The sequence below is a fragment of the Gobio gobio genome (assembly GCF_949357685.1).
Source record: "Gobio gobio genome assembly, chromosome: 11".
Classification (NCBI taxonomy): domain Eukaryota; kingdom Metazoa; phylum Chordata; class Actinopteri; order Cypriniformes; family Gobionidae; genus Gobio; species Gobio gobio.
The window spans coordinates 17091979-17102165 of NC_137104.1; the positions used below are offsets into that span (position 1 = coordinate 17091979).

The 10187-nt window shown below is 38.8% G+C and overlaps 1 protein-coding gene across 1 annotated transcript; it reads right to left on the reverse strand.

Moving 5' to 3' along the window:
• Positions 1–373: 373 nt before the first annotated feature.
• Positions 374–9703, reverse strand: stmn2b (stathmin 2b). Its single transcript, XM_079829539.1, has 5 exons — positions 9449–9703; positions 3468–3563; positions 2933–3108; positions 2618–2809; positions 374–1586 (listed from the first exon to the last, which is right to left on the reverse strand). Exons 1-5 carry the CDS (start codon positions 9465–9467, stop codon positions 1527–1529), a joined length of 543 nt encoding a protein of 180 aa, XP_079685665.1. The 5' UTR covers positions 9468–9703; the 3' UTR covers positions 374–1526.
• Between the last annotated feature and the right edge of the window lie 484 nt (positions 9704–10187).

Sequence of the window (10187 nt, forward strand, 5' to 3'; positions counted from 1 at the left end):
CAAGTGGAAGGTCAAGTCCAACACATTGCACTGAGATACAAAAAAAATTAACTATATTTCATACTGCCCATTTGAAAGCAAATTTAGTGGATCATTTGCTGTAGGTATTTTGTGCATAAGGAATATTCACACACTATAGTGAATGGTATCAACATAACACTAGAAAAGTAGCCTATGGGAGTTAAAGCATGTTTTCCTGCAAAGTCATTTATTGCCACCTTTTGGGAAACTAGGGTATTACACATTATTTCACGCATTATGCCAACACGTTTTTGTGCCCTACATACAACATAGCTGTTAAATTTGAAATCGAATGTTTGTGTTTATTTTAATGTATGTTGTATGAAATAAAAACGGAGCCAAAACATATAATATCATTCCAAGAAACCCAAGCCTTTATTCACCACAGCTTGCTCCCAAAAAGTTACATTGTGACGGGAATAAAACAGCTGGAAGAGAAAGATGAGGGTGGGCAGGTTTGTGACATTAAAGCTACTTACACAATAGCTATGGCACATTAAAACACTGTCTACCCACACTGCTCTTGACACACACACACACACTTACACACAAACCATCTTGAAATGTCCATTTCATTACCAGATATTACCTTTAAAAACCTCAGAATCTTTCAAGAATTAGAATTGGGAGAACTTCAGCACGCGTGATTCTCAAGATCCCAAGGTTGACTTGATGTTATGCTGTCAGCATCAATGCAACCCAGACTATGGTCACACACAGGTCAAGAGACGTCACATGATTTCGCCGTGGCTTAAACCGCAGCTCCTCTTGAGCAACGTGTCATTTTTTACTAAATCATGCTGACCTGGGCTGTGTGTTTGTGTGTGTGTGTGTCTGTGTGTTGTGACTATATACCAGATGAATGTATGAAGAAAGAGCTAGAGATTATTGTAAATGCTAGTGACCGGTTAGAGCTGTGTGTACTGTACTGTGACGGCTTTTACTCTCTCCACATGGACATAGAGACACTAACATGATCATTGGGTTTAGAGAAGACATTGCAAATGTCAGCTAGCCAGCAAACTCACAAACACCAAAGCCTGGTACAAGAGAAACTGTAGCAGATCTGATAGAGAGAGAGGAGAGAGAGAAAGAGAGAGAGAGGGGGAGGAAAGTACATCCACTAAAAGATAAGAGAGAGAAACTTATAAAATGGCACACCGCAATACTTTTCATCGTCTCATATAAAACAAATAGGAAGTATTTACAAAAAACCACACCCACTTTGACTGGTTTTGAATTGATCAAAAACATTTTTTTTCTTTTTCTGGATTAATGGTGTTCCTTTTGTTTTATGGACTATATCAGGGAGGATGCTGTTGGTGAGGGGGGCAGGGTCGATTCTTTTGGCCTGGGCGGGGCGGGGCAGGGGGGTGGGGCGCCAGAGGCTGTTTTCTACACGGGGCTGCGGTGGCCGGATGAGAGGGGGTCTCTCTGGGGACAGGAGGTCACAGGTATGGGGAGAGGGGGTGGGGTGATGGGACGGTGGGTGTAGAGAGATGTGCTCATGCTGTCAACTCTTCCCTCAGCTCTTTGTTTCTGCGCACCACCTGGGCGTGCTTCTCCTGAAAGCACACAGAGAAATAATACAGGACATTTATCAGCAATTTATGGCTTAAAGTTGATATCATGTTTATTACGTTGATACCATTCATGTTTAAAATTGCCCTTTGAAGTACTCTTTTACTATGCAAGTTTTATTGTACTGCAGTGCCCTCTTGTGACAGAGGATCAGATTAGATTTTTCTGAAGAAAATATGCGTTTTGATGCTGCCATGATGCTAGTGTGTGTGGTTGGGAGGTATTGCTAGGGTGTTTTGAGTGGTTGCTAGGTGGTTGTTTTTACTAGCCCCAATCAAAAGAGCCCACATTCAAGTCTCTATGATATGACTGGCTCCTAAATCTGAGGATTGTTCGCTAGTTTAATCTTCTGTTCTGTAAAAATGATAAAAATCAGATCACTATTTACAGTTGCAGCATGCCAACCCTCAATATTAAGATATTGTACATTTTGGTAGCATAAACAATTGTGTTGGACAATTTATGCATTTAATACTCATAGTTGTTATTTTATTATTAATGTTCAAATTACTAAACTTAAATATAAGAAATAACTAAAAGCACAATTACACTACTGGTGGGGTCAGTATTTTTATTTTTATTTTATTTTTTTATTATTATTAATCAGCAAGGATGCATTAAACTTTATTTTCCAAATAAATGATTTTCTTTTGAGATTTCTTTTCATCAAAGAATCCTGGGGGAAAATGTTTCCACTAAAATATTAAACAGCACTGTCAACATTTATATTAATAAGAAACGTTTCTTAAGCACCAAATCAGCCTATTAGAATGATTTCTGAAGGATCAAGCGACACTGAAGAATGGAGTAATTATACTGAAAATTTAGCTTTGGAAAAAATTACATTTTAAAATACATTTAAATAGAAAACAGTTATTTTAAATTGTAATATTTTTACTTTATTTTTTATCTAATAAATGCAGCCTTGGTGAGCATATGTGACTTTCAAAAACATGAAAAAATCGTACTGACCCCAAAATAGTGTTATAAAAAAGTTATAATAAAGATTCCTGACCTTCTCGTGCAGCCGTTCAAGCATGGCTGCAAGGTAGGCGTCACGGTTCTCCTTGATCTGCTCCATCTTCATAATGAGTTTCTCCTCTGCCATCCTGCTGAAGTTGCTGTTCTCCTCCATGGCTTTCAGCAGGACGTCCCGCTCATGGTCACGTTTCTCAGCCAGAGCCCTCAGGACTTGAGCCTCCTGGGACTGGCGGAATAAACAGGAATACAATAATTGGATAAAAATAAAAATAACATACACAGATATATAGTATGTCTATATATAGATATATTATATCAGATATATTATGAAAATAAATGGGTCACTTACTCTCCTCCTGTCCTCTGCGGCCTCCAGCTTCTTCTGGATGTCCTCCAGAGACATGTCCCTCTTTTTAGGAGGTGAAGTAATGCTGTAGCCCCCGTCAGCCGTGGGAGAGGGTGGCTTCAGGATGACCTCAAAGGCCTGGCCAGAAGCCCGCTTGTTAATGGGCTTAACCTCCATGTCTGAGCATGCAAGACACAAAGTGAAATAAATGTTGTTTAGAAATTGCAGTATGTCAGGCAGCAAATATTCATCTACACATTGGTGGGGTTTGAGCATCTGGGTCCATGCAATAAAATGCACAAACTGCCTTCTGCTCATGAAATGAGCTTGTATAACTTTGTTATACAGCCATCCTGAACATTTATCAGACATTTATTGATCTTTATTAGCTGTTAAGATAATACATGTGTAGTACTGCTGGAACACGTACAGGTCAATAAGAAGTTCAAACAGAATGAGGTCTATAAAGCACAGGCACATTATTGTAAATTCCTTCTGCATAACTTCTCATTACTGGTATTATATTTTCATTTCCTACCTTCAAACTCGCTCATGAGGTTCTTGCGTGCCTCTGGGTAGAGACAGGAGCATATGAGGGAGACGAGGGAAAGCTCCTTCATCTTCTCTTTGTATGCTGCAGAGAGACATATCAAACAAAAGTATTGACCCAGATTCTCTCTCGCTGTTTTATGAATGATTATTCAAAACTGCATCGCTAATGTTGCAGAAAATAACAAATAATCTAGGTTTGCAACCAGGCGCACTTACTTATATACAATATATATTTTAACAGAACAAGTAGTTAAAAATATGTAGATCAGTAGATATGTACAATGTATCTATCTATCTATCTATCTATCTATCTATCTATCTATCTATCTATCTATCTATCTATCTATCTATCTATCTATCTATCTATCTATCTATCTATCTATCTATCTATCTATCTATCCATCCATCCAGAGGGGAGAGAGAGAAATGTATATTGAATATTGAATATTGAAATATATGAATATTTTAAAATCCATATTATTATAATACATTTATGTGTGTGTGTGTGTGTGTGTGTGTGTCTGTCTGTCTGTAACATATTAAATTAATTTTATATAAAAAGATTATTAGATTTAGATTATCTAACATTGTACACAGTACACACACATGCACACACACACAATAATAATCTATATTAGATTTATTATTGTTATATTAGATATATAAAAAAATGTATGAATTATTTTATATATCTTAATTATATATCCTAATATATATATATATATATATATATATATATATATATATATATATATATATATATATATATATATATATATATATATATATATATATATATATATATATATCATATTATATTTGTTTGATGCTGTTATCATTAAACGTTTTTATACTGTATTATGTATTAAAAAAGAATAATAATTAAAATTATGTTAAAAATCTGATAATGTGAGGGTCCCCTGGTTGGCTGAGATTCTGGGTTGGGGTTATTGAGTCCAAAAACGTTGACAACCCCTCGTAAAAATACTTAACATCACTGTCTGTATTTCCATTTGTGCTATCTAAGAACAAACCAGCAGCATGTCCTCACATGCTCTGGTTTCCTACAAGACAATGTTCACCACAAAATCCACCCATCCCCCACCGCCCAACCATCAGCGTTACATTATTTATTGAGATCCATTTTTACTCCGACTACTGAGGGTGTGTGAGGGGAGTGAGTCGGCAAGACCGAGGAAGACACGAGGCGAGGCAGATTTCCAGATGATCCTAACACAATCATTCCTCATCCACCACTTCAGAATCATTTGTATTTTTCAGCATTTAATGCTCAAGTGCATACAAGTCTAAATCATACAACACATCAGTGATGGCAGATGCTACATGGTGCATTTTAATGTATCTGATTTTCCTTGAACACACAAGACAGCGTTTATCAAGGCCAGTGCATTTGAGTCATAAATCAATGTCTTGACAGCAGCGCTGTGTTGATGTTATCAAACCGTGCATGCTTGGGTTTCTCCAGCCAGATATCAAGCTGCCATCATGCTTTCCAGAACCAACCTACTTTCTTCACTCTCCCACTCAGAGGAGCCAGGAAAAATCTGATCAACTCCCTCACGCTCCCTGATGAGCTTATTAATCACTCACAAACAGAGGATGGAGAAAACCGGGAAGGGGAAGAGGGGAGAGAATCACTGTCTTCACTCCTGCTAGGATTAAAAGCCCTCTGGCAGGTTGCTTTTGGTGTAGGGGGCTTTAATTAGTAATTACTGGAGCAAACCATTTCTTCCGGCAAATTGAGGGGGTGGCAATAGACCTCGGTAAGCATTTTTCTTCTGCTGTCTAGTCAGAGTGAGATAAGGACGATAGACAGCTCACTGAAGCAAGTAATTCACGTCAGCCGGCTGGTGAGCAGGTGAAAAGGATCTCACACAGACGAATGAACCTGTACGCGTGCAAAACTGTGAGCTAGTGGAGATTCTGCTGGAAAATATCAGAGGGTTTGTAATTAGGAAAGAGTTGCCACACCTTTGGCTTGAGCGGTAGCTTGTGGCCGCTGGTCAAAAAAAGACATTGAAGATTATTGACGTAATGGGGTAATGTGCGTGTGTGTGTGGGTGATGGGTTTAGGTGTAGGTTTAGAGTTAGGTGATGGAATATACAGTTTGTGCAGTATAAAAAGCATCGTCTATGGAATGTCTTCATAAACATTTTGTAAATTTGTTTGCATAGTAAAATAAAACAAGTAGCTGTAGTTGCCTTTTTTGCCCAATAATTTTGTCAAATAAATATTTTAACCAAGTTTAGTATTTTGTTCTTCCCTCATATTTAAAATATTTTAAAATCAAACATTTCCCTCATATTTTGATGGTTCAATCAAACCTAGGGTTGTTTGTTTATTAATATTATTTTTTTTACATGTTACTACTTTTCACATTATAGGGGACCTATTATGCAAAACTCAACATAAATGTTTGAACATAAATGTGTCGGCAGTGTGTTTACACAACCACCCTATAATGGTAAAAATCCACCCACTCCTTTTTTTTAATCCTCATAAATCATAAGCAGTATCTCAGAATAAGCCGTTTGCAGTTTCTATGCAATGTGATGTTATATTGCACAGGCCCCGCCCCCCAGCCACGACTGGTGATGAACTCTACCCTATTAGCATAGACCCGCCTTGATTGAGCTGTACACAGCCCGCCATGTTTATCTCCTCACCAGAGCATTTAACCCTTTCCTCACCATTGAGAAAACGCTTCCCCGTCATTGACGGAATTGTCTGGCTTTCAGTGTTTTCACTGTTATATATGGTAGGAGGCGCTATTACACATCTTCTGAAAGAGTACAGAATCTCCTGATTAAAACACATGCGTAGAAGATGCATAATCAAGCGATATCATATGTATTCATACAACATGTTCAGATATTCATACAACAAAATATTCTGGTGGTGGCCATGACATTTTAGTGAAAATGCTCAAAAACGCTGGCAGGGAAAGAGTTAACAGCAGCATCCAAGTAAGAAATGTAATCTTATTAAAGATATTCAATCATGAGCAGTGATTGATTTTCTGTTTTTCTGGCAAAAGGTACTGTATATTAGGCTGCTTTCACTTTAATACACAGATCTAATATGCGATTTCTTTACTTGCTGTTTACGTTCACAGACATAACTGACTGTGTTTATGTGTACGCTGTGTGTTTTTGACCTAACCTGGTTTGTATTTGACAGTTTAAGCGCAATAAGACGTGAAAGAGAACTTAGTTTAATCCTCACAGGGCGCGCCATATGACATCCAGCTTTCTGCGCGCGTGCTTCGGATGTGTGCTCTCAGAAAACCATATATAATGATGTGGCTTTAAAACGCATGCAGATAACACACTTTTATGATGATGAAGAACTGCAATGTCACGTGAGCATGACCGCGATAGAGATGATATCAAAACCAAACAGATGTTTTCGTTTTTGGCAGAGTATCCGAGGCAAGAGCTGTAAAGGCTCCGCCCTCTTCCGAGGCAGCAGCTCATTTGCATTTAAAGGTACATTTGCATGAAAGCGGCATGTTTTTCCTTCCACTCAAAAATGGGCATTTACAAATAAGTGAATAAATGATCTGTGGGGTATTTTGAGCTGAAACTTCACAGACACGTTCAGGGGACACTGAGATTTATATTACGTCTTGTAAAAGGGGGGATAATATGTCCCCTTTAAGTAATTCCAATTCTCAGTCTTGACTGATTCCTAATATAAAATTTCATGCATTACAGTGATACAGACCATGCACTGCATTTGTCACACCACTGAATATGAAGTAGAAATAAAAATGTGCGCGTTCCTCAAAATTTGCCACCAGGATCTACGGCCCAGTGGACAAGCGAAAAGTCCTTTGTGTGGTTTGTTTGATAATGCATCAGCATGCCCACCCTGGAGATCAATAATGGCTCCTCCCACCTCTCTCGTTCCCTCTCACACATACGCTCTGTCCACTGAAGCTGGACAAATGCCCCTCTAGCTGAGCTTTCAGTGTTCAATAGTGATCATCATTACATCTGTTCACACTAAACCACTTCATTTTAATCAGTAAAACTGTCTTGAGTCCTTTTGAAACTTTTAAACAATGACTATATGTGTGTGCTATGAAACATATTTAGCGTATGGTTGACATTTTTTATCATAAAAAGCAGTGGCCCCACCCCACTGTGCAGCATTGCTGAATATGTAAGTTTGAACTTCCTGTTAGGTTTCTGATTAATGGGGCTTGATTGGATTAGTCATTCTGCTTTCACATATCCAGTCATCTTAAATGATTAAGGTGCATGGTGGGGGTTACACGAGGAGATCTATAAAGTAGATAAGACAAAGACAGGCGCCTGGCAGCTCAGTTTTGATATATGATACGCGATTCTGACAAGTAAAAATTATATTGTGGCCAATTATCCAATTGTTAATTAAAATGCATAATCAAAAGTATAATTAAATAAGCATGCTTTTAATGACTAATCTGGTTTACTTTAAAAGCACCAAGGTCTTTCTGCAGGCTCTTTTAAGCCGTATAAATATTCCACGCGTATTGATTATATTGATTGACATGTTCTTTCTCATTAGCGGGAGGATTCCCACAGGCATTTGTCAGGGCATTTTGTGTGTGCTTTGTGAAATGAAATGAAATCCTTAAAACACAGCCCCATGTAATTGCCTTGCATGCCAGGATTAAGTTGTATTCCACAAAACAGATGTCTCTCCAAGTTATCATTTTTACACTTCAAGTGACATGACAGCTAGAACAGAGACATTCACCCTCAGTCCAACAGTGCCCTGCCCTGCAGGCGTCTCAAAACGACACGATGAAGCCGACGCACACCTTGTCTATGGTATGCCCCAGTTTGGCCGCCTACAACATAATCCAGAATCACAACAGCACTGAGACATGCTTACCGGCGAGACGACTTCAGCCCTGACACACTTCCATTTAAAACATCAATCATATGGCGCTAGAAATGGTGTGAACGAAAGGATGCACATACAAATCCACAATTACACCTTAAAAACGTGTGTTTAATAATGAAGGAGGTTTTTTGGGTGACGTGCTGACAGACGGTATGTCACAAGACTATATTAAAAATGTGAGGATAGACTCTTATATACCGATTATATAGATAGCCTACACATAAGGTAATATAAAAATGCAGCCAGTGTGTATTATAGTCTTTGATAAACACACTAGCTAATGAGTCATGCCCCACACCACTGAAATTAAACTAATTAATCTATCATTTGTGATAATTGCCAAAAAACATAAGGATTTTCACTGTATACTGTATAATAAACATACCCGTGTGGAAAAATCAACAATTTGCAATAAGCTATTTCAAACACCCGAATTCAGTAACTACCATGTCGTATTTCACTACACGGCTTTGTTTGGCAATAAATATACCATCAACACCTAGCTCATTTTATGAAAATGGACAGAAATATCGTATATAAAGGACGTCCAAAGCTCTGAACTGTTCCGAGTCAGGCATTGTCAGGTTTTATTGGATTTTCTGAAGGCTGAAACACAGAGCTGGATCTTGGGTGGGGTCCTTCTGCATTATGCTGGAGATGCATGAGCCGGCAGGTGCGCCGTCATTGTATGGCTTTTAAAACATGTTCCAGTATATTTTAAAAGACGTGTGCACTATTTTAACACAATTTAATGCTTTTTCTCATTTATGAAGTACCCCCTTTTTCTATGTAGGCAAAAGTGAGTAGGCAGCCTGGGTGCACCCAAAACGCACAGCCATATTTGAAAATAAAACAGCATGGGGTGTAAAGAGAAAGCAGATTTATATATCAGAAATAGGAAGACGGTAACTGAAATCGTAAATTTTTTTAATATAACGGACTTCTGTTTCCCCAGTATCAGGGTCTTTTGTGCGCGCGACAGCATCTCTCAGCATCCTGCATCAAAGAGACATGAACCGGCGAACAAAATGAAGGAAGGTTTGTCTTACCGATAGCAGTTTTGGCCATGGCTGGAGTTGTTGCGGTGACTGGTGCGTCTCAGCTCTGTTCGGTGGCGAGGAACCAGTTCGCTTTGATAAGGCACTGAGTCAGCAGAACGGCGCTCTGAGGGAAAGAGTGCGCGAGAGCAGCTTCGGGAATTATGAGCGTGCGTGTGTTCAATCAGATTGGCTGCTGTTGTCCCTTCACGCGCAGCTCTAAGTGAAAGGCTGTCGCGCGCTCGGTCTAATGTACAGAAGGATGTCAACGGTGAGGAGCTTACAAGGTGACTAATTGTGCCCCCCCCCCCCCTTCTCAGAAATGGTGCAGACCGTTCGTGCACAGCGCCCATTGATTTATTAATGTCGTATGGTAGGCTAAGACGATGGTTACTGGAAGCGTTACTTGCATTTATGGCATTTCATACAGTAAACTAGCATAAATAATCTCGTATGGATTATTTTATATGAATAGCTGGCCGTCTTCTGTCATCACTGATTTCTGGAAGCTCCGTCTTCTTGTATTCATGATGATTATAAAATATGCTGCGCACTTGTATTTTAGAATTCATTTTACATAAATGTAATGTTACAAAGCATTTGGGAAGATATGATGGCAATAGCACCACCAAAGCAGCACGGGGACACGCAGTGCCCCTCCCAGCACTATTAAAGGTCCCTTGAGATGAAATGGCTGATGTGCAGGCCTAATGCCTTTATAATGAATCTATATATTTTCGCTAATTTAATT